Below are 25,697 nucleotides of genomic sequence, written 5' to 3' on the forward strand. Positions count from 1 at the left end.
TTAGTGGTAAGTTTTAATTCATTTATGCTGGAATCAGTAAAAGGGATGTTTTTCTAAAATGAGTGAAACCTTAAATGCTAACCCTTCCCATCCACATGAGCAACAGATGGTGAAATTAATGACTTTGCCATATCCTGTCTCTTTTTTGCATGCACAAGTAAGAGCAACAGTTAGTGCAACATCAGATGGAAGTAGGCTGCAACATGACAAGCATTCAAATATATGTTTGCCTCACTTTGGATAAAGAACAAGTACCATATTTGCCCGCATATAGGATACAACCTCATTCCTCTCTTTTTATACCTGTTTCTATGAAAAAATGTTTTTTTGAATTTCTAATACAATTTATTGTACTAATTATATAGTAATTTATATTTATAAAAATGTAACCAGGGAAAATTGTGACTAGGTGCCTTACTATAATCATTCTCAAAACCCAGAAATCATTGTAGTTCCTCTTCCAATTTTCACCAAGTTCACGTCACATTTTCACTGGGCGGTGATCCAAACGATTCTCTGTGCTGCCATGTTCTTTGTCTTTAATAATCATTCAGGGCTTGAATGCAATATCATAACAGAATCTGAATTGTTTCTGAGTCATGCTCTGGCATGAAATACCAGAATAAAAATAATTTTAATCAAATGTAAAAAAAGTTTGATTTGAATCTCTTCTGATATTTGTAAATGAAGTAATACTATGCGGTCTGTATATGCTTTAGTTGCCCCCCCCCAATATTTTGACAAATTAACTTTTCCTTAAAGTTGGACATGGCCAATAGTGCTTTACTAGAACTCATAAAGTAATGAAGAATGTGGATTTACAGCCAGCACACCTTTCCCCCCCATCCCTCCCAAGGGAGCTGAGCTAAAATTTGGGAGTTTCACCATTCAAAAAATAAAGAAACTATCATTATTATTACAACCTCCTGCAGCTCCATGCATTCATCTAAGTTGAAGATAATTCTCAGTCATCCAGTATAAGAGGGAAAACTGACATAACAGTATTTTGCAGCCCAATAGATACACCCTGATTTTTCAAGCCAGACTTAACAAAAAATACTTGGATCAGAGAGAAAAGATTAAATCATTTTTATGTCAACACAATATGAAGAATAATGAATTGTTGCATTAAAAAATTAGCAGCTACACGCACATGTATCAACATGTATTTATCGTAGAATCCTCAAAATTCCTCATTCGTTCATGGCAGCACCATATGTTAGATGTCCCTAAATGTGCTACAGTGTATTGATTTAAGATTTATTTGGGAATTTTTTTAGGAAGTACTTTCAATGAAATGTTAAAACTGTAGCTAATTACAGACTCAAAACATTGATATTATCGACATTTATAATAATGGTAACCATTTTCCACACTGGATGCTGGAAAAAATATGTAATAATAAGCACCTTTCTGACAAATGGGCTTGGTGCTTGTAGATCAAAATTTTACTCCTATTTGTATTCTTAGTCCAAAAGACGCAGACTGGTTTAAGAGCACATTTTTGAGTAAAAAAGGTAAATTGAGTAAATTTCCCTTATGGGCCAGGAAATATGGTAATTTGCAGTCTGGCCATCCATAACACATAGCAGGATCTATATATGAGTAGCTAAATCATATCAACCACAATGTCCCGTCCCTCAGACACAAAATGCCATCAAATTTTTATGCTAAAACATTATCCTACAACAGAAGATAATTGAGCCTGTGACAGGAGTTCCATGAAGCAGAGGCCCAGAGAGTGGAGAGAGGGGGTGAGGAGAGAGAGACCTGTGCCATGTACTCGAACAGCATGCAAAGTGGCTCCCCCCTCGGCACCACGCCCACCAGGCACACAATGTTTGGGTGCCGCAGCTCTGACATGAGCTCCACCTCTCGCCGGAAGTCCGCCACTGTCTTGGGGCTGGCATTCTCCTTCAGAGCCTTTACAGCCACCGGGAGGGGGGCCTCTGCCTCCGAACACCACACTTCCCCCTTATACACCTTGCCTGCCAAGAGAGAGAGAGGGGAGGAGAGAAAGAGGGGTTAAAGCCATCATTTGACAGAGAGGCCTGGTGGAAGGAAGATGTTTGTTTTCATCATTTGCAACAGCAGCCTTGCGGCAATGAGATGAGAGGGGGGAGGAAAGCCACCCTCCAGGCTATCACTCTCACTCTGGGATTGAGAGAGGACCCTTAAATGGCAGAAGTGCATAAACATGTATCGATTTCCCTGTGGAATCGCCATAGTCCCCTAGGACAAGAATGTGGAAGATGTTGGTTTGTAATACAGGATTGGGCTACCCTAGAGCCAATTTCTGTATAAACTCATGTACCACACATACACGCAAGATGTACATCCTCTTGTTGCAAAATTAAATAAGGAAAATCTGGAAAATATTATCACAATGACATACATGAAGAACACTGATGTGAAGAACATTTGTAGCACATAACATCAAAGTTTCTAAAATATTGTTACATTATGAACAGCATAATTATGTCAAAAAAAGCCAGGGAATATAGACATCACTGTCATATTCCAGTGAATTTTGAAATTAACCAAGGGTAGAATTTATGCCCTTTGTAAATCAAAAAAAGAGAGATTAATGGAGAAAGGAGCATCAATGAAAAAAAGGATGAACTAATTTGGTGTCCTTTAAATCATCATCGCTATGCTATCCCTTGCTCGTAAAACAAAAATTTAAATATAAAAATCTAACTTATATGTCCATTAGCATGAATTGCAGATTCCAATGACTTTAAGAATATTAAAGCCATTGCTGTGGGCATTGCATGATATGGTTATAAGGATATCAACTATGATACTAGTAATAAAACCATAAACGCAGTAATCAACTCGAAAGTCGGTTTAGTAGGTGAATCACCCAGTACTAAGCCCTATACAGCATGTGAAAATTCACACATGAGGGTAGGGGGGCCAGTTCCTTTCCCTGTGCCGGTTATGGTTTCCCAGGAAGACCTGGTACCCAAAAAATTACTTTAGCTTGGGTGGTGCTGCAGGTGCCCAGAGTGCCTTGCCCGGGAATCGAACCCAGGACCCTCTGGTCAGTAGTCCAACGCTCTACCCACTGCACTACCGCGACCCACACTAGTGATATTGATTAATCAAATATTTTTAAGGCTTTAAATGGGTCTTAAAGCACGCACTATCATATTTTAATAAAATGATAACAAGCAAAACAAGTTTTCCACTTACTATAGCTTTTATGATTAATATTTCCATGTACAACCAAATCAATTTCAGGTCTGATGCACTATGAAAGACATTCAGTGCACATTGAAACTACTCTCGATTAAACCTCAAAACCACAGGAGTTTTGTTTCTGTTGTCATGGACGAATTCCACAACATCTTGCTCAAATCTGTATTTCATACAGTAATAAAATGTACCAACTTTTTTTAGCAGTCGAATTTATTTACTTCATGTACTAGTTTGATCCCACAAACAAGGCTATAGAGTATACACCATGCCTTGGAACAGATTGAGAATGTTATCTACTAATTATAAGATTAAAATTTTCCTTTTTGGAATTTAAGATAAAACTGTGAAAAAAAAACTTTTATGCATCATTTACCGCAAAGGAGGTGTTCCAAAGAACTTATTTTGCTGATTGCACAAGAGCTTGTTCGTATTAAGTGAGATCATTTTAAAAGGGGTAAGATCCATAAACACTATAAAGTCATTCGTTTAATTCCACTTATACCAAAAAGTCATAGTAAAACCAATATAAACTAAACCTAAACAATTTTAAAGCTTTATATGGTATTTTTCTATCATATTTAGCGTTCTGGGTATTTGTCAAGGCAAATAATAACTACATGCCAATTAGTAACTTCACTCTGAGGCCAAAATCTCGCACAACCTCAAATTCCCTCCTGGAAGTAGTTTCCATTTCAGCCATTCAGTGCCAGTACATGTTATATGAAAAGTTTTATTTTAGCAAGCCTCATCTTCCTCTAGACTGCCGTTGAATTTTCAGCTATACTCATCACATGGTTTAATTTGCATAGAGGGATTGAAGAATAAATTTTTTGCTTACTTAGAAATAAGGAAAAAAAGAGTTCCATGCGGTGATTAAACACTTCTATTTTAAAAAACTGAACATCAAACGCGATCAAAGCAGAGATGAATGAAGTTCATAGCACATCTGCTCCCATATTTGGGTACTGTTTACAATTGGATAAATGGGTTTAAATGTGGCGGTACATTCATATATGATGAACATTGTTCAGGACGTCCAGTGGAGGAGAAATTGTTAACACCCACAGAAGAGGGGAGTAAGCAACAAACACTGTTTACAATGCTTAAGAGTCCAAAACATTTGGAGAGAAACCAACTGAAATGCTTCCAAATGGGGCTGCAACTTAGGGTCTGCATCGCCTGGGCCACTCATGGCCCTCTCCCACCGGCACAATCCTCTAACAGTACCCACAAAAGGAAAGGAAAAAGAAAAATACAATCACTCAGCAATTGTGACACATTCATGGTCTAAACTATGACCCTACCAAGGATTTGACAAGACAAGGGCACTGGCAAGAGAATGCCACTATTTCACGAGATCCATTAGGAAAGTACTAGGAATAATTAAGGAATCTGGGGCACTTCTACTGGGAGAATGGGTAAACTTTCAATTTACAAGTGTAATTCGACTTCACCCAAGAATACCCAATCAAAGTTCTCAAGGTATGTTGGTCTCCAGAACAGTCGATTAGGGAGAGCTCAATGACTGCCATCAAATGCTGCATAGAGCTGCCAAAATGCAACAAAATTCAGTTTGATCTGATGACAACTCAAAGACCGTGGGACAAAACTTTTGTTGCCCTAATAACTCACATGATGCAAATCCCAAAAGAAGAATTCAACTTTCACCAACTACAGAAGCCTTTAGAATAATTTTATACAATTTTTACAGGGTGCGACACTTAAATCCGGACAAGCACGCATTTCCCCAAATTAGATTTCCTCGCCGGGTTAGCGAAGCCTTCCCCAGACTTCTCCGAAGCATCATACTTAGCCACAATATCGTAAACAGTTGATCTGGGGTAGCAGAGGAATCGAACTATTTCGAAATATAACGCCCAGCACGAACACTTTCGATAATAGCGGCTCTTCGATTGTACTCTGCACTTGTATGTAACATCTCGGCTATAGCAACTAGATGCCTATACCTTTCAAGAACACAAATCGCAACCTCCAGTGGAACAACTGGAGGTTGTGATTGCGGCAGGAAATTCAAATTGAAATTTGTCCGGATATAAGCACCGCACCCTGTACTCCTTCAGCTGGAATCATTTCATGAATTTCAGAATAGACGTTATCAATTGGACAGACAGAGTATAAACAGAGAGATATATCAAATACTAAACTAGTAAAATGAATATATCACTATTACAATGATCAAGGTCTCATTTTGTGCATCGCAGATCTTCAATGAATATAAACTGCCTAGCTTGAACTAAAATTCAATTTGTTAAAAATAATTACTTGATGAATAAAGAAATTAATCAAAAAGTTTTCAAGAGCTGTCAGTTGGAAATGAACAGATATTTAAAAAAGAACCAATGAGGGGGGAGTGACTCACCAAATGCACCCTCTCCCAGCTCCTGTAGGAAGCGCACACTTGAGAGGGGATACTCCCTCGCCCTGGTACCTCCCCCGGACCCCTTGGGGCCTCTGATCACGACCCCTACCCCTGCACCACCTCCCTCTGCCCCCTTGGGCAGCAGGGCATTCATCTCCAACACACCCCCTCCTTCCATGTCCAGTGCCTTTCCTCCCTTGCCCAGGGTGCACAACGCGGGGTCCAGGCCGCCACCCTGTGTTGAGGCGTGTGTGTTCGTATTGCCTTGCAGGGTGCCGTTGCGATGGCGCCTCCGGGAGCACAGCACTGCAAGGCACACCACGAGCAGGAAGAGGGCACCACCACATGCACCCACCATGTACAGCCACGAGTGGTCAGCTGTGGAGCAAGGGGGCAATGACTGGCACCTTATTCCTCATAATAATTTCCCAAGCCACGTCTTAATCTTTTTAGTTTCCATTCAATGCACAATATATTTATGAACTTATTAATTTTAATACTATCTTCAAAATACAAGGGAAAATATTTCACACTAAAAAAAGAGAATTCAATTAATACCATATTAAATTTAACTTTTACAATTTACAATATGATTTTATTCAACAGGTAAATGAATCAAACATTTTCATTCAAACACATATATTTCTAGTTTTTGCTCAATCTGGTGAACTTATTTTCACTCAAAAAATGCCAAAGAAATCAGGGGCAGCACTATATGCACAAAGGGAAGAGCTGAGACTATATTTATTAGCGGGAAAGAAAATGTCCACCATATCCCCTTACAAAGATAACTTATTTCAAAGAGTAGCCTCAAAATAGGAGTTCTGTTTCCAATGGACTGAGGGGGCTTGCCACACACTTGAAACACACTTGAACACATGAAATACAATTAACCATTCTTCAACTCTACATACTCCCTTCTTCCCTTTCAGTAGTGGTCAAGGGGTACAAGTATTCACAAAAAATAAGATCTAATGCTATCCTATAAAAATTAGGTATTATGTTAAAACTGACCATTTTTGACCTTTAATTATTGTTTGATTGTCTACCATATAAGGTAGGTTTTGGGTGGATGCAAACTTAACACCCCTACATTTTTAGCTTCATCTAATATGACATGATTGGACACCCCATGTGACAACAAGCCCTTCATCAATTCCGCATACTTACTTCCTTTTACCTCTATTCCATCCAACATGCAAATTATATTCCTACTCCTCTTGCATTTGCCTAGCATTCTCTCCTCTATCAGACTATTCAGCATTCTCAATCCTAATTTGAGCATAATAAATGACTTCATACATTTTTGTACGTATGTACCAATTGGGAAAAGAAGAAATAAGAGGGAATGTGAGCCTTGACATAAAAATAGAAATGGATATTAACTTAAATTTCAGTACTTTTACTTGTATTGTATATTATTACTTACTATTATACCATTACAGTTCTCTCATTACTTTCATCAAGGAAAATATTCAGAAAAAACAATTTATAAACGGTGATGATTTTTCATTTATATTATTATTCCATTTCATTTCAATTTCAATGTTACAATAACTGTCAATCAATAAGACAATAATTGTTCAAAGAAACCTTAAAAATACAATACTATCTTTGCTCCCTCGCGAAACTTCTAATGCTTCACCACATTCTGCACATTAAAATATTGTCTCTATCATGTTTTCTTAGATAAAAATGGCAACAAATCGTGCTATTTTTTCTGATATCACTGATTATTCCATGTTAATCACTTCTTCACAAAGAGTTCTCTCAATAAAATGTGCCGTCTCATCTTGGCAGACAAATGATAGTTATACATTTTCATTTTAATCTCAGTAATACATTATTTTGAGCAAGTCCAATAGACAATTCCCTTACAATAATAACAATAATTGTTTGTTTCTCTAGAGATTAAAGCATTTCATACATAATGTTAGACTCATCAAAATTATGTAGTTAAAAACTACACCAAATTATTCTAAAAAAATTGTCAATCTGTGGCAATGTAGGGTTACATGGAGATCAAAACAAGCAGAGAAATATGATGATGGCATACAGACAAATGATCAGGAGACCAATTGATCACAAGCCAACCTCCTCTCACTCTGAAGACTATGAGCTCCAAAATAAGAGACGTCTGTGGTCTTTGCCTGACATCTTCCTTGGACCAGATATGCCCTCTACAACTCAGACTCATTCAAACAAATGGGAGAGGAAAATTAAGCACTCACTGCATTGGGGGATCATACAGAACTCCATGCGTACGCGATGTGAGGTCTTGGATGCCCCCTCTCCTCCCCCTCCCACCCAGTCCACATCCAGTGATGCTGGAGAACCAAGGGCAGCATCATCATCTTCCTGGACAAAGCACCATGGTGCAGACTGGAGGCCCCCAGGGTTGCGGCAGTATGAATGCCCCCCGACCAACTCCAGTGAGAAGGCAGGGAGGAGCTGTTCCTGGAGGGTCCTCGAGGGGTCAATGCCCTCAGTGGTGGATGAGGGGGAGGAGGAGAGGGTTCCAGCCCACGAGAGGCAGGGCCTCCCAGATGAGGAAGTGGAGACTGGGCCCCGGTATGATTCACCACGCCCCCAGTAGCACGCCTCCCCTGTATGATATTCATAGGGAGAGAGAGAGAGTGAGATGCAATAAAGAAGATGCAAGGGCTTCACACTGGCTGGGCCCAAATTGTTAAACCACATGCAAAGTTAAAATACCTACTACTGCTCAGAGGCAGTGCTAATTGTACTGACTCCATTCCACCACCTAAGGAAGTAAGATTATGATAAAAGAAATTTTAAAATATTGAGCCCGAGCATAGTCGCCAAATTGGCAATTTCCTGCTCATTTTAGTAACTAACATAATTTATATGCTTTTTTTCTCTTACATCTATATCTTACCAACTTGGAAATTTTCACAAAATCTAGGTAAATTATAGCTATTCCTTATAAAAAAAACCATAAACACAGTGATCAATCTGTAGGTCAGTTTGGTAGGTGATTGTACTTCACCCAATACTAAGCCCGATGATGTGTGAAATTCACACATGAGCATAGGGGGGTCATTTCCTTTCCCTGTGCCGGTTATAGTTTCCAAGGAAGATCTGATACCCTAGCTTGGGTGGAGCTAAGGGCGTCCAGAGAGGCTTGCCATGGAATCGAACTCAGACCCTATAGTCAGCAGTCCAATGCTTTACCCCTGGACTACCTTGACCCCCTTGACCCAAAATTTTGAACTTCCACTGTTAGGCAAGATGAGATCCCACTGACATTTGATGTACCCTCAAATTAAGCATAGATTCTAAAAGTGTACAAAATGCAACTCTTAAAACTTATGGACATGAGAAAACACATCATGTAGCCATATGGTCATGCTGTGCTGATGGGACAAAAATGCTGCCTCTTTTAATTAAAAAAAAAATGGCCAAGGACAAACGGCCAATAGGTGTGCTTGTGCATATGCATCCCAAGGGCTGGATAGATAAAATGGGGATGAAATGATGGATAGACAATATGTGGTTTAGGCATAGATGAGTATATTATATCCTGATATATAAACCTGAAAAGTAATTTATTTGTTTTTTTGTTTGGGGACACATCACACCAAGATGGTACGGAGTAAGTAAGGGCTTCTAACTTTTTGCATATTATTAGTATAGGTAATCTACTGTTTAAGGTAAGTTTTGGCATGGACGCGAGCTGCCAAACAGTACTCTGACAATTCCCTTGTCTCTCACACAATCTGACATCCATCTTTACAACAAGCCCCTCTTCAAATCTGCATAGTTCCTCCCTCCCTTCATTTCATTCAATATCCCTATCCTATTCCTAATATTTTGAAGAAAGCACACAACAAAAAATCAATAATGGGACCAACACAGCACAGGTTTTAACTCCTTTTGAGTATTAGTTTTCCAATTTTGAGAAAAATAATTTGTTTTCTACCTCAATGGCATCACAGTCACATTTCCCTCTGCTGCCAACTTACTTCTTGCTTTCAAAACCGACCTGGAATATTTTTTTCTCCTACTAGGGCATGAGTGTCTTCATTAATTCTTTTGTGTTTCATTATGACATTTATGTACATTTACTACAAAAAAGGCATAAAATATCATAGGAAATATGCATAGATAATTTCAGGGAGAATCTCCAACATATATGGAGGCTTTTTGTACGTGCATGAAATAAATTATTAGTTTAAATTTTTCCATGGCAAAAAAATGCCACTAAAAGAAGCCTTTCAGCTATTTCTCAGTATGAACATGACCATGGATATTAGTGACTGTACAAATTGTGAGGGCCAAATCACCTAAGCTGCAGGGTGATTTACCCGTTTCACCCAGGAATGCTGATCTTCCAAGGAAAGAAAAGCTATGGTGAGAGGTGACTGAGAGTGAACTATAAGCATTTATAGCTGTATTGATCACTTCAGGAAAAATCAATTGGCGAAAGACCATTAAACTTGCAAGTAGACTGAAAACGAACTGTTTAGAGATCCTTCGTACATTGAAGTGACAAACGTAAAGTCCTCTTTCAACACACAAGATTTGAAGATAGGCCTAAAAGTGTATACCAAATTAAAAACTCAAACAACAAATCAGAAGAGATGCTCAGTGGAGCAATTTGCAGCACATTTTGATAGATGTTATTCACATTCATTACAGCAGATTAATGACTTTCTATACTTAGAGGAAAATTCTCAATCCAAGTAAAAAATAAACCCAAGCGTCAGGGAATCACAATATGGGTTTTCCTCTTATTCAAAATAATCATATGTACTTTCATCTTAAGTTATTTAATGACCTTATTGGAATGAGATTGAGACTTCATAGTCCCTTCTTCCACCTAGCCCTTGTATGTTACATTGAAGACAATGACAAACATCCAAGCCCTAGGTGGAGGAAAACCCACCTAGGCGGAAATCAAGCCTATGACAACTGGGTTGGCAAACAAGTTACCCCGCAGCCACCAGGGCCAGCAAGATAATATAAGGGCGAAGGGTTTTTTGTGATTCGCTTCAACCCGCATGTAGGGTATGGCATATGGAGTTACATAGGTGATGTCTTTTTCACTTCCACACCACTAGTTTAAAAACTGCATGAGAAAAAACTGAAAATCACCACTGTACTCTAATGGAAGATTAAGTAGAAACTGAAACAAAATTCCTCATCTATCCTTCTTAGGAAGCCTTTTCAAGTTCATTCCAATTTGTGGATAGTATGTTTAGATTACATCCATTCATTCTTTCCATGCGGCCCAACGATGCTAGAAGAGGTGAATTGGAGAACCTAACTATATCTTCTCCTCCCAATTACTCATTTACCTCCCCGTTCATTTATTTTCTCCACATCTGTCCTCCTAAAACCATTTGTTCTCATTATTTTCCTTCCAAACCTCTGGAGAGTTTTTTCATCACCTTGCCTACATGTATTAAATATATTTTTGCAATGACTGGATTGCAACATACATGGCAACTTAAATGTAGGCTAGTACTCAATTTTCCCTATCCTCCCAATAGGTGGGGAGGCAATACATGCCAGACATTCAGAGTGTATACCAAACTTATTTCAAAGAATAACTGATCCCCATATCATATAATATACGACATAATCAGACAGGGAGACCTTACCGTGCTTGATTAGACCGTGGACTTGAGGCATGCCGAGCCTCAGGCATGTCCGTGCAGCATCCGATTCCATGGGCGGGAGACTGGGGCAGTTAGGGTCTCCAAGGCTCTCTCCGATGAGTGGATGGCGCTTGGCAATGGCATATTCCATGCGGCACACATCCGCCACGAGAATCTCACACTCCTCTCGGCACAAGAGTCGGGGGTAGCCAGGGTGGCGGCCCTCAACCCCCACTCCCAAGGGTGTGAAGACCAGGGGGAGGGGGCTGGCACTTTCAAGGGGAGCAGGGGAGCGAGCAAAGTTGAAGGGGGTAGAGTCGTGTTCTTGGCAGATGGGGAAGGCAAGGTAGCATATTGAAGGAAGGGCAAAGGGGCCACAGCGTGCCGTGAGGTCACTACAAGAGAAGAGAGAAATATGATGGTCCAAATGTCAGCATTGACCATGCTGTTGCTCAGCATCAAGGAGACAGAAGGTCCTTCCTTCAAATAGGACTGTAGATGAACACAATGAAACTAATGTAATGGTTTTACCATTTTGGCAGTGAAATCACCTTTGCAGAATGAACTACGATATCTTAAAATTGAATAAATAATGGATAAATGAAAGAATGGAGAAATAAAATCAACCAATACCTTAGAATAATGTGGGTGCATAAATTCAATCCTTAAATTTCATTTTTTATCTAATTAAATAAAATATTTGGAGGAACACAAACTCTTGGATCCAAACATAGTCTTGAAACCCAAAGTCACTGCCAATTCACAGTTAAGCATTGTACAGCAGCAACCCTATATGAGTAGAATAAAGGAAAGATGGAGATTGAATGTTTACATACCGAGACTGGTCAATGACAGTGAGAGCTCTCTGGACCTTCTGCTCAATCAGTTCTTGCGTGAGCGAAGCTGGCACAAATATGCTTCGATTTCCAATGATCTGTTCACAAGTTGTTCCCAAGTACATCTGGCAGTAGCCACTCACAGTGCCATCAACAGGAGCTACAGGGGAGTGCTTCTTGACCGAACTATCCAATGCATCATCATAGGGGGCGGGCAATCTGTTCTTCTTGCGACTCACGTCAGGGCTGACAGGGAGGTTGCCAGGGTTTGGAATGAGGCTGCTGGCATGGTAAGGAGGATCACCATTTTAGTCACTGTATTATAGTACTAGTGAGTAAGCCTGGCTTTGCCAGGCCAATATATCTATACAGCTGTAACTGGCCTCTTTATATAAATGGACAGTTTCTTAATCAAGGTGTAATCTGCAGGCATGCGATTTTGCAGAGGTTTTGAATAAATGTGATTTGATTTAGCCAGAGGCACAATGAAGTTTGAATTAAAAAATATGAACCAATGCACTTTTGAAGTAATTTTTAAAGAAATAATTCAAGAGTGTCAAATTTCATAGCAGCTGTTTACAATGTACGAAGCATCAGCCCAACTGTCGGCATACGTAAATCAAAGCATATGTTTGTAAATGATAAGAATAATAGCTAGTGAAATAATGCAACAGCTTAACTGTTACTCCTCATTGAAATGAATGAAGAGTAATCTTCATTCTGAGTCAAACATGTACCACCACCTATGCGTGAAAACCTTTTTTCAATAAACAATTTTTTTAATCTAAAAATTTCCACAAAAATTTCTTCAAATCAGACCTAGCCTATGTTTCTTTGTGTACATACATACATAAGTAGCGTATATCAATACACTTAAAGAAAGGGATCCATAGCAATCACTTACTTTCCACTGAGTGCTGGGAAGTCCGGAAGAATTGGTGAAAAATTTGGGATGGTCACTGGAACACCCATGTGGCCTTTAAAAAAATTGAAACAAAAAGATCAGAGCCATTCTTCAAATTCTACTTTTACATGATTCCTTTCACTAAAAACCACCATCAGGTTTACCTGCTAGTGGATACCTTGTTCATATACAGTAAAGCAGAGTAATTTACTAAAAAGGGAGGTTTTATGTTCAATACTCAAATTGTATACAGAACCATATATTGTGGCTGACATGAGACATTGGACTGGCCAAACGATGGAGGGAATTCATGGCTGGAAATTAAGAATTGCCTACACCTAATCACAGCTGGGAAATGGGAGGGTACTTTGGAGGAGATCGCCAGCATCAGATCAGATGCACCATGATGACCCTCAACACTCACAACCAGAGATTTGGGTGAAAGCTAAGGCTAAATTACATCCAGAAGAGACAGATGGAAGTATGCAAAAAACAACAGGAAACTCACCAAATCTACTGTTGGCATTGACATAGAGCACGGCCGTCGAGGAGATGTTGTTCTTGAGGTTGTCGCTGGCGACACAGGTGTAGAAACCCATGTCGTGGGTCTCCAGGTGGGAAATGCGCAGGCGGGAGCCAATGGTGGCAAGGGGGGAGGAGACATGGTGCCGACCCCTGGCTGGGTCCAAGAATGGTGCTGGGGTGAGTTCATCATCAGCAGCCTCACCCTCACTCCCTTGTTGCCATGGTAGGGTTCTGGAATCAAGAAACATGTTCAGACTGCAGTTTTTAGAATGGAGCAGCAAGCAGGTGAGTGTAGCAGAATAGTAGATATAGTAGAATAAAGAAGAATACATCTATTGTTTCAGGCATCACCATTGTCTATCAGCAATAAAGATGATGCCTCACACAACAAGCATTATCACCATTCTGGCAGTAATAAACGACCTTCAATATCCTGGTTCCTTGAAAGTGTTTATTGAACTAGCAAATATGAAAATGCTCATCAATGCCTTAATGTACTGTGCCATGCAGCCTTTTGTTGATCTAAATAATGATAATATGTATATAAGTGTACATAAATATGATAATATGAACTAAAAAATTATATTAGGTGCTGAGGAAAATAATTATACTAAATATTTAATAAAAAATTACTTTTTACTTGCAACAATACTTTTACCATTTAAATTGATTTGAAAAATTGTATACACCTTTCTTGAATTTTTTGCCAGAGTATTAGGCATTAACTCTAATTTCAATTTCATTTGATTAAATTTATAATCTGTCAACATATTTTTCTCTTGAATCTAACACTGTATTTTGTAATTCCATGCACAATTATTTTACTTCATGGTCTTCACTCTTACAGCATGAGTATCTGTGGAATAGAAATTCAGGGCAAGAGAGTGAAACCTGTAAAGTAGTATATATGTTTCCATATTTCCGTATTCAACCAAAAAAATCTAGAATGCACCAATCTATAACACCTTGCCCCAACCTCAAGAAAAGAATCTTGCTTACACAGCACTCACTATAGTCAACCAGAAAAAGAACACAAGTACATATATTTTTGCTGGGACAGCAGACGTATATCTCAATGGTTATTAAAGTTGCTATCCACTACTGAGAAGGAGAACACAATATTTAAAGTAAAGCAACAAGACGTAATACCATTATCATATAAGAAAACAGATAACAAATTATGAATTTCTCAAAATATTTTGTTTGACAGCTTTGGGTAATTATTGATTTTTTCCCCACATATTTATCAAACATTGCTTGTATTTGTAACATTTATCTATTGTACCTGTAACTGTGGTTTTTATAGAGCATTCATACCTTTAATAGAGCAATATACTATCCAGTTTCCAGTGATACATATGCTTGATGATGACATGTTTCTTTGGAAATATGCTCACCACGTTTTTTTGTGTTTTAGTAGATTTTCTGGGTACCTACATTTCTTGAGTGAGTTGTGTAAGAGGTCCACGTATTTATGCTGGGAGGAGGTGCTGTTACAAAGACAGAGGCCACTGACTAAAAATGAAAAAGGGAGGGAGCATTTTGTGTGTGAAGGGTGGCAGCTGTAAATTTGAAGTTATTTTTGGTAGTGGGTCACTTAATTATGGACTGCAATGTTAAATTATTATTTTGGGAATGAATGCCAATATTGAGTGTTTTACTTCTGACAGATTCCGCTAGAAGGCAATATCTCACTGATTGCGATGCATCAAGCAGTTTGCTCGTAGAAAGACCAGTATCATCTTTTATGCAACAGACCTAGTATGTTAAAGACTACATCATATTTCTTCATTTCATCATTTAACCCTAGAAAAAATAGCATCATGCCAGGAGATATTTCACCAAAGTAAACAATTTTTACGGACCTTTTGTGATAAGAGACAGGTATCACAGTAATAGTAATGAGTTTTAAAGGTTGAAATATATATTTAAAATTATTTGTCTGTTATAAATGATCTCTAAATGCCACCAATTTTGGGCCTTCGACTGGCACACAGCAAAATAAATATGCAAAGAAGTGAAGGGGCATCCATGTAAATAAAATGAACATTTTTTCCCAGGAAACCATCATCAAGAAATTTCTTAGGTCAGATTTCAGGCTGCCAAAGTCTTGGAATGCAATGCAATGGTAGAAGGGTATCATACACAAAATTGAATATTTTCAATCTACGATTACCATAATGATTCTAGGAAAAGATGCATCAGTTAGAAATGCATTTCTCTCCAACTACAGAGAGAAAACCCTTCCGGCCGATAAATGCTTGGGATATTTCTAGAGCATTTATCAGCCAGAAGAAATGATAAACAATAAACCTAGCTTTATTTATTATTCATTTTCTATTTGAAAGTTGGCAGTCCTTTCTATCTTCCTTCACTTTGCCGTCAAAGAATACAGCCTGAGGAGATATCATAATAGCATTTGTTCTGTCATAGTAAATGAACTTCAAATTATCCCTAGCTTAGGTTTTAACAGGATCAGAAAGCAATTAATTGATTCTGTTACCTTTTCAAGACAATGGATCAAATACACCTCAATTCAATAGATGAACCATGCTGACAACACTGGCCTTTTGGTAATCGAAAAATATGCTGCCTGCACCACATCAAGTCATTCTGATACACACACATGCCTCAACCACTTCAAAGCACCTTATGCATAACTCAGAAAGTGCCCCAAAAGTTGCACACTGCAAGTTCTTCTATTGTAGATACAACCACAATTAAGATTATGATTTTCTTTTAGCCACTTTCTCTTGTGTACACGTATATGGGCAGTTTTATATGCATGCCTTTGGCTGACTGGGTGATCGGATAGATTAACCATGTTGATGTTGAGGTCTGCAATCTGCATACATAAGACTTGAGATAATAAACTTAAAATTTATTGTCGTTCAGTATATTGGATGATGGATTGACAGCAAGATATGACCATAAATTTCCCCTAATTAGGATTGCCTAGGAATATGCCTCACCCTACAGCTATTTCTTTCATTTCTAATTGGGTGGGTCATTTGGGTTCATGCATGGAGTGAATATTTATTGCCCATCATCAACCCACCCACTGTTGGAGAGAAGCTCCCCGCGCGACAAGGAAGAAGAAAGTGAGAAGTGCGTAGGTGGTGTCGGGCATGTGGTGTGTGCTCACCCCGCGCGATCCCGGCCGGCCCTGGCTGCGGAGGACCCCGCCGCCGGCACGTAGGCTCGGACCGACACACGGCCCCTCTCCTCCAACACCGGCGCTTCATTCTTCAGCCACCGGATGCGCACGGCGCCACCCGCCACCTCGCACCGCAGCCTCGCCGTCTCGCCACTGTCCTTCGTCGCGTTAGTCAGCGCCACTGTAAACCACATGGAGCCCGGTGCAGTCTTGGAACCGCCGCCTGGCGAACCCTCCGGCGGCTCCTCGGGCGGGCCCCCTGCGACAGAAATGGATCACACTTAAGGCGGATGTGTAACCGCGGATCACCCGTAATTATCATACGACCAAAAGAACCACACTATAATACCGCCATTTTATTCATCTATTAATGCATTCTGATAGCCACCGCCAGGTTGTGTGGCAGGGGGTGATAACACACCAGACTAATTTTTACCCGAACATGACCCTAGCGCGGTGGGACAATGTTATTATGATCCCCTATCGTTCGTGGCAAAAATGACATCTTAAATCTATCTGTTCCACACTTAATCTCTCCTAAAATTGGACGATGGGGGTAATAATACATTTTCAACATCACTGCTAAAGAGACCGCCTTCCAATTTACGCAAGAGCTTCAATCTGTAATTTGACCTTCGCTCCGTAACTGATTTCCAGTCTAGCTGCTCTAATACTTTGGATACGCTACTAAGTTAACCATTACAACGTTTTACAAACCTAGCTCCTTTACGCTGCACGCGATCCGATTCGGCAATTAATCAAACTTCGTGAGGATCCAATATACTTGCAGCATATTCTAAATGAGGCCGAACCAGCGACATATAACATTTCTCTTTGACATTTTCGTCACATTTACGTACCTAGTACTCTTCTAATAAATCCTAATTTTTTGTTAGATTGTCCACATAATCCCCGTACGTGTTTCACCCAGGAGAGGTCGGGAGTGAGAGTAACGCCAAGGTATTTAATTGAGTTTACAAATTCCATTCCTGTGTTCTCAATGCGGTAGGCGTTCGGGTGGGAAATGCTCTTTTTCCAAAAATATATCACTGCGCACTTTTATAAGTTTAATACTAATTGCCAAGTGCCGCGCCAGCGCTGTATAGCATTAAGGTCATCTGACAAAGCTGATGTGTCCTCAGGATCGCGGATATCACGGTGACCCACTGCATCGTCGGCAAATAAACGTATCTTACTAGTGACTGCCGAGTCAATGTCGTTAACCCAAAGTAGGAATTAAGGAGGTCCGACGACACTTCCCAGGGGAACACCTGAAGTAACTTCTACTGCATTAGAACTAACTCCATCTATCACTACTCTTTGAGCCTGACCATTCAAAAAGTCTTTAATCCAACCCCGGATATTTTTATCTATGCCATATGCTTCTGGCTTTGCGAGTACTATGAGGTGCTTCGTCGAAGGCTTTCTTAAAATCTATAAAAATCGCGTCCGCTGGAATGTTTCTCTCTCCCGAAGTAGGAATATCATGAGCAAAAAGCGCAAGTTGTCTCTCGCAGGATCTATCTTTTCGGAAACCGTGCTGATTTTTCATTAATAACTTCTGATTATCGAGGTGTCTCACGATCGAACTAACAACTATATGTTCGATAACCTTCACGAAATGAATGTGAGGGAACATGTCCTGTAATTGCTCGGTTATTTCTACCCTCCGTTTTAAATTATTGGTGTTACGTTGGCCGTTTTCCAATCTCTGGGAACCTTGGTCTCCTAAAGACTTATTCAATATTATTTCTAGATATGGCGCAATTTCCAAAGCTAGATTCTTAAATATACGAGCGGGTATTTCATCTGGCCCGGAGGATTTATTAGGTTTAATATTTGTCACCAAACGTTTTATTCCATTATACGTATGAGATTTCAATTTTGGGTATCGGTTGACCGGCATGATTTGGTAAGCTATCGGAGTCATTCGGTGAGATATTGGCAAAGACGCTTTGAAAGATGAAATTTAATAATTGAGCATTTTCCAAACTGCTGGTTATCTTCGCCCTTATCATTTTTGAGTGAATTAACAGTAGACTTATTTCCCTAAACTTCTCTGACGTACGGCCAAAATGCTTTCGGATTCTCTTTCAAATTTTCCGCTGACCTTTTACTTTTGAATTCACTAAACGCTTTCCGAATTTCATTCTTGGCATTCACCCTATATATATATATATATATATATATATATATAAGGGTCGCGGTAGTCCAGGGGGTAGAGCGTTGGACTACTGACCGGAGGGTCCCGGGTCCCTATATATATATATATATATATATATATATATATATATATATATATATATATATATATATATATATATATATATATATATATATAAGTACTAAGAGATGAAGAGGGACCTGATTTAGAGTAGGATACTGGATTTTGTGTTTTGTTAGGAGTCACAAAATATTTAAAGGGAAGGAACAGGATAGGGATGTTGGACGGGATGAAGGGAGGAAGAAAGTACTCAGAGATGAAGAGGGACCTGATATAGAGTAGGATGATGGATTTTGTGTTTTGTAGGAGTAATAAAATATTTGTTTGGTAGTTGTGTCCATCCAAAAACCTACCTTAACCGGTATATTACCTTAAAAAAATACATATACATATATATATATATTTACATATATACATATATATACATATATATATATATTTACATATATACATATATATATACATATATATATATACACATATACATAAAGGTTACATATATATATATATATATATATACACACACACAAAATATTTCTGCGCTCGTGATCTGCTCGATTCCGCCTCCCCACCTCTCCGGTGTATATAAATTATCTGTAATAAGCTTCGAAATGCTCCACTCACGGAAGTAATTTTACAGTTTTGGGTTTCATACACTAAATTACTTTCTCATCCGCCTGCGACTGTATTTTTAGGCTTGAAAATGAGCACATGGGGTTCCATCTGGTAGTTTGATGAGTTCCCTCTACCGCTCGAATAAATATTTCAATTTTCCTCGTAAAAATTCGGGCGATGATCCATAGATGAAACCTGGCGTGTAAAAACTGATGAGTGGGGACTGTTCTGCATGTTACATACGCCATTGTTATATTCGAGGTGATTTAAAATGCTGGTCCGACAGCTGTGTTCGCCCATTAATTGATCAGTGCAAAAGATTTCAAGAAAGCGTCCTGTACTTCTCACCCAAGCAGTTAAAAATGGACGCATTAAAACACCTCACCTGTTTCCTCGAGCGCATCTTATTTCTTAATATACCACCCTTACAGCCACCGCTAGGGTGTGTGGCACGGGGTGAATACACACCAGGCTCTCACGCAATGGCCTATGTTACATACATACATGCAGAAGTCACCACATATCAGTTTGTACATATAGTATGAGATTTTCTGGGTAGATCATCACTCAAAGGTTAAAGATACGAGGCAAGAGATCATGTTGACCCTGGGAGCCCAGATATTTCTCCTCGTAAGAAACAATTGATCCCCACTTTCTCTCTCTCCTTCACCTTCCTTCCAACAACTTCCTTTCTCCGAAATACGAGGATAATTAGAAAAGTTCTCGGAATGAAATAGAAATAAAGAAATTACCTCGGTAAAACTTTTTTATTTTTCAATGCAGTCTCCCTGTACACTACTGCACTTGGTCCACTGATGTTTAAATGTATTGGAAGAAAATTAGGTTCCTTCAGTCCTGCAAAATACCCGTCTACTTTGGCTGTTAGTTCTTTGTTTGAAGGGAATCTCCACCCACCAAGGAAAATGCAGAACTTGGGGAAGGGATAGAAATCCGATGAAGCCAAATAAGGCGGGTGTGGCAACAATTTTTACCTTAATTCATGTACAGGGTTCGTCCGAAAAATAAGTGTACTGAGCTCAGGAAAAAAAATTTATTACACTTTTACATATCTTAAGCTAATATTCCTCAAAATAGGACCCTTGTGAGTCGATACACTTGTTCCAGCGGCGTTCCCATTCCTGGAACGCTCCCGCGAAGGCATCATCGGGAACCTCTCGAAGACTCGTCGTCGACCTCTTCTCTGCCCTCCACGAACATCTTGTGCCACCGAAAGATCATGTTTCTGGACATGGCTGACTCCCCGTAAGCCTGGTTAATCATACCGACAGTTTCGGTAGACGATTTCCCAAGCTTTACCGCAAAGTTGATGGAATAACGCTGCTCCAAAAACTTCGGCATCGCGTTCCGTGACGTGGGTCGAGCGTGGAGGTTCGCGTTAACAGAGCTCCTCACTACACCACAGCTCAGAGCCGACTGCCTTTTTCAGCGTCGCTTGCCAACATACCCCCCTCCAATCGCAGCCCGTCAGAGCGGTGCTGGGCGCGCCTGGAGCGGCGCGCCCAGCCCAGGAGTCAGTACACTTATTTTCCGGACGAACCCTGTATATTTGCCATGGCAATGACACGTAGGTGGGTATGCATTGTCTTAATGAAAGATGACTTTCTTCCGGGCCAAGCTTGGTCTTTTTTCGTGTATCTTTTCCAGTAGTTGGCCCAGTAGGTTAGCGTAATATTGTCCAGTAATTGTTTGACCGGTGGGAAGATAATCTATCAGCAGAATCCCCTTCGCGTCCCAGAAAACTGAAGCCATCATCTTTCCAGCCGACCGAACTGCTTTTGTTTTCTTTGGTGTTGATAAAATCGACGTGTTTTCACTGCTTTGACTGCTGTTTTGTCTCTGGGGTATAGTGATGGACCCAAGTTTCATGTGTGGTCACAAACCGGCACAAAAATTCTTGTTGGTTGCTCTTAAAATGGGTCAAACGTTGTTCGGAAATTTCCATTCTGATACATTTGTGATCCTGCTTCAAGAGTTACGGCACCCATCTAGAAGATAATTTTCTCATTTCCAAATCACGGTTAAAATACGATACGCCTGTTCATATGACATCCCCACAGCTTCAGTAATTTCTCGTACTTTCAGTCGGTGATCCTACATCACCATTTTATGCACTTTTTCAATAATGTCTGGGGTAATGGTACACTTTGGCCGACCACTACATGGATCATCTCTAAGCTCTCCCGGCCCAACTTAAATTCGTTTGCCCACTTGGCAACAATTGAATATGAAGGAGCGGATTCCCCCAGTGTTCTGAAAGTCGATAGGAATTTCCTTTGCTTTCATTCCTTTCTCTACGAAGTATTCAATCACTACTCGAATCTCAACTTTTTCAATCTCAACAAATCACTACACAGAAACAATAACAGAGGCGTCCGCACCACATATCCCATTCTAGAGCACTGACACGTTACTTGTTTACTCATAAAGGATTACCTATTACTACACGGGAAACTCGCTGCGCTAGCGCTGACAACTAGTGGTGATTCCGAGAGCCTTTCCAACTACCCTCGTAGTTCGCTCCCTCAGCAACCTTACCTCTCCTACACGTTCCCACTCTGTTTGCCCCCTCCTAAATACCAGGGGACCAAGGCAGGGGTCAAGTATCTGTGTCCCACGAACCGCCCAGGGATTTGCCTCTTCCAACCACCCCCCCTCTCCCCCGGAGAGTTTGCCAATGGCCGCCAGTCGTCGCTCCCCTACTAGACCTACACGTTTCTTCCCGAAGGGCACCCTCTCCTTGGGCCTCCATTCTCTTGCTGAACATCCCGTAGGCCATGTAGAATACGCATCAGGGCGCAGACTTTATACTAAAAAGCACTGCATTTCCGTTTGGTCACCAGTTATAGTGTTTAGCAAATGATTCACTATGCGGTTTAAACGTCTTTAGTACCATAATTTGCTGAGAGGAACCTCGGACAATGCCTCCAAGGGAAATTTGACCATGGTGGTGGAGTTCATTTGACCTAGGTGTGCCCTATTACATTGCAACAATAAACATCAAGATAAGATGCATATTGTGGGCATTTTATTCTACTGCGAGTGTAAAATATAAAGCGAGTAAAAACAATAGCATCTATACCCATAACGCAGTTTCATCTTGCCTTATAAAACACACAAGTATTTCCTAATTTAAAATGGTCGGTGTTCCGGTGGAAACGAATATACCGGTCGATTGGCCTCTGAGGTCTTCAAGTGGCCTAAAAAATGCATTTTGCTTTCGTCTATCGATTATAGATACTGGCAGGTACGAGTATATGCACAATATGTATAATATGTACATGTATAATATATAATATACACTCTTCGGTATTCACGAAAGTTTTTCAAGGGACAAGGGTGAGCCAAAGCACACTTATAAATTGTGTGTCTCTTCTTCATTGTCGTCGCAGAGGAAGGGTGTCGCGGCGACGACTTGTGGAGAGTGCAGCGCAGCGAACGCGGGCGAGGGGGAGGAGAGCAGACAACTCAAGCTGACGAGGCGAATTGACGAGGGTCGACTAGCTTGTGTATATTTCACCGCACAGCCATGGGGTCCCCTTCGAAATTAATCAACTGAATGGGGAAGGGGGAGAAGGGTTTCATAATCTTGGGTCATCGGATACCTACCCGCCCCATTGCACTAATTGGTAACAGGGTAAGGAAATACGCGCCTCTACTAGGGGGATGGTACCCTTTCATCCGCGCATAAAATCATCATCTTGATAGTTTCACCTGTACCTTTTACGAAGAGACTATTATTATTACCAAATAAATATTTTTTTAACGTAAAAGGTTACCTATAAGCATTTATTCCGAAAAAATATACACATGTGTTTGTTACATCTTAAAAAACAGATGGCTTTTAGGTTTCAATTCCCCAAAAGCATCATTGATTCATTAGCGTGGTCATGTTTCTCCTCATCCCCCCCCCCCATAGCTTAGACCGGGGGTGGCTAACGCATGGCACGCGTGCCACTTTGGGCACGTGCCATAGGCTCGCCACCTCCGGTACCCAAAATGGCACGCAAATATATTTTTGGCACGCAGAGCTGGGAGGGCGTTACGGGCAATCTCACGGTGAATTTAGATTACAGGGTCGATATAGCAGCCACGTAAAATTGATCAGACTAAGCGGAAGAGATGGGAAAGAAATAAGAGCGCAGTATACGTTAGTGGCCTCAGCCATTGGAACAATCCCTTCGACTTCCGAGTGGTCAAACATTTTCAGTGCCTAATACTTTGTTTCCATTCACATCAAAGCACTCTATCATCTAAGACAGTTTTATTACTTTTAAGATATGAGTTCTCTTAGGGAATAATTGATTTATTTTTCTCTAAACTCGGGGAGAATCAACAACATTGACTGGAAATATTAATTTATTCCTCCAACTAAAATCAATTTGATATCCTGAGAAGAAGTTCTAATAAATGACTTAGAGAGATTTTCTATGATATTTAATTCATCTAATTACCTTTGTTTAAAGCTATAATAAAACATTTCAACCGCAAAACAAATTATTATGACGGGGAGCCGGCGCCAAGGAGCCAGATACATGCCGAATCGATGGTTTTTAGTTTTAGCGGTGCCTCTGAAGGGGGAAGGGAGGCAATAATGGACTCGTTGAAACAATTTTTGAATGAAACATTATGGAGAGAGGTATACGTAGTAGTAATAGTTAGGCATTGGTAGATAGGATAATGAGGAAGAAGTTTCGCCTGAAGCGCGGTGATTGTTGACGCGGATTTTAAGGGGTGTGGTGCACTGCCCAAATAGACAGAGGGACAGTGTTTGCAGTGAAGCTGATAGATTATATTGCGGGAGGTGCGGGATATGGCCGTCATCGCAAGAAAATCTCGCGAATGGACAACTGAAAACGAAAACTTCCTTTGCCTTTGAAGTGCAACAAAAGAGACAGAGAGACCTTTATTCTACGACAGTAGAAATATATAGTTTGGAGTTCGGAGGCGACGCTCATTGCCTCCCCTTTCGTCACTCCGCCCTCCAACTTCCCCACCTGACTCCCTCCTACTCCTTCCTCGCACCGCACGTCTCCAATCCCATCTTTCTTCCTCCGCTCTCTCGCTCACACACACACAAATCACCCACGCACGAAGCCCTCACCTCTCCGTACTCCTCGACAGATGGGACACATGTTAAGCTACTATGAAGTAAAATTAAATTTCACTCATTAAATTACAAGGTTTGCATGAAAAGTATCGGGAACAATTTTTTCCCTGACGTGTGCGTAAAGTGCTGAATCCAGACCAGTTAAGTGTGCGCATGATCGCAGATCGTATTGGCATTGATGAGATCACAGTGCACACTATTATCACTGGAAATTTGGCGATGGGAAAGATTTGCGCTAAACTCGTCTAGAACGGTCTTGAAGGATAACCAAAAGGAGAGTCGAGTGTCTGCTTGCGAAGACCTTCTGCAACGTAATCGCGACGATTCCCCAACCTCCTTATAGTCCAGAATTGGCACCAGCAGACTATTTCCTATTCCCAAAAGGGAAATCCTCCCTCATAAGGACCCCACCATGGTACCCTAAGTGCCGTCAAAGAAGCGCGAACGCGTACCCTTGAGGACCTTCCGGAATCCGCCTACCAGGGAGCCTTTGAGTGTAGGAAAAGCTGCTGGCAAAGTGTGTCGACGCTCAATGGATGTAATCCGAAGAATTTTTAGACATTGTAGCAATATCTAAATTAAATATATTTTACCAAAACTTTTTCCGATACATTTAATTCAAACCAAGTATGCGAATAAAAAGTATATGATCCTTCTTCTTCGATCATTTTACGTAAATTAGTTCTAAAAATGGTTATCGGAGGAAAATGCTTACAAGGTATCAACGTTTCGTATTATGCTAATAATCTTTGTTCATAACTCGATCGATTTTTTTAAACAGTATATTCGAACGTGGTTTATGCACGATTTTTTCACTTCCTCGGCATTGGTCTTTATGGGTAAGGTTTTTTTCCATATTAGTATTATTCCGTCGTGAAATTGGAGCAACGACTTTGAACACTTCGCCATCAAGACTTGGCAAAAAATACCGTACAGCGAATTATGAAAGTGAACATCGCTCTGCATTGCGTGATTTTGAGTTTCACGGCTGCAGCAATAGTCGTGTGCACACACATGGGGTGGAGACACGCACATCCACACATAGGCGTTTCTTCGACAGACATACTTACACACACGGACATGCCAATTTTTTAAATATT

The 25,697-nt window shown here is 40.3% G+C and overlaps 1 protein-coding gene across 1 annotated transcript in view; it reads right to left on the reverse strand.

The window, feature by feature from the left end:
* Positions 1-22,266, reverse strand: part of LOC139695262 (tyrosine-protein kinase transmembrane receptor Ror-like) — a 31,293-nt gene extending 9,027 nt beyond the window's left edge. Inside the window, exons 1-9 of the mRNA XM_071593956.1 lie at positions 22,200-22,266; positions 16,619-16,889; positions 13,457-13,704; positions 12,949-13,021; positions 12,045-12,326; positions 11,212-11,603; positions 7,816-8,190; positions 5,585-5,962; positions 1,771-1,988 (exon numbers count right to left, since the gene is read on the reverse strand). Coding sequence (XP_071450057.1) covers positions 1,771-1,988; positions 5,585-5,962; positions 7,816-8,190; positions 11,212-11,603; positions 12,045-12,326; positions 12,949-13,021; positions 13,457-13,704; positions 16,619-16,889; positions 22,200-22,266 — 2,304 coding nt within the window. The remainder of the gene's footprint in view (positions 1-1,770; positions 1,989-5,584; positions 5,963-7,815; positions 8,191-11,211; positions 11,604-12,044; positions 12,327-12,948; positions 13,022-13,456; positions 13,705-16,618; positions 16,890-22,199) is intronic.
* Between the last annotated feature and the right edge of the window lie 3,431 nt (positions 22,267-25,697).

This window comes from Hetaerina americana, unplaced genomic scaffold (genome assembly GCF_022747635.1).
Source record: "Hetaerina americana unplaced genomic scaffold, ioHetAmer1.1.p SCAF_6, whole genome shotgun sequence".
Taxonomy (NCBI): domain Eukaryota; kingdom Metazoa; phylum Arthropoda; class Insecta; order Odonata; family Calopterygidae; genus Hetaerina; species Hetaerina americana.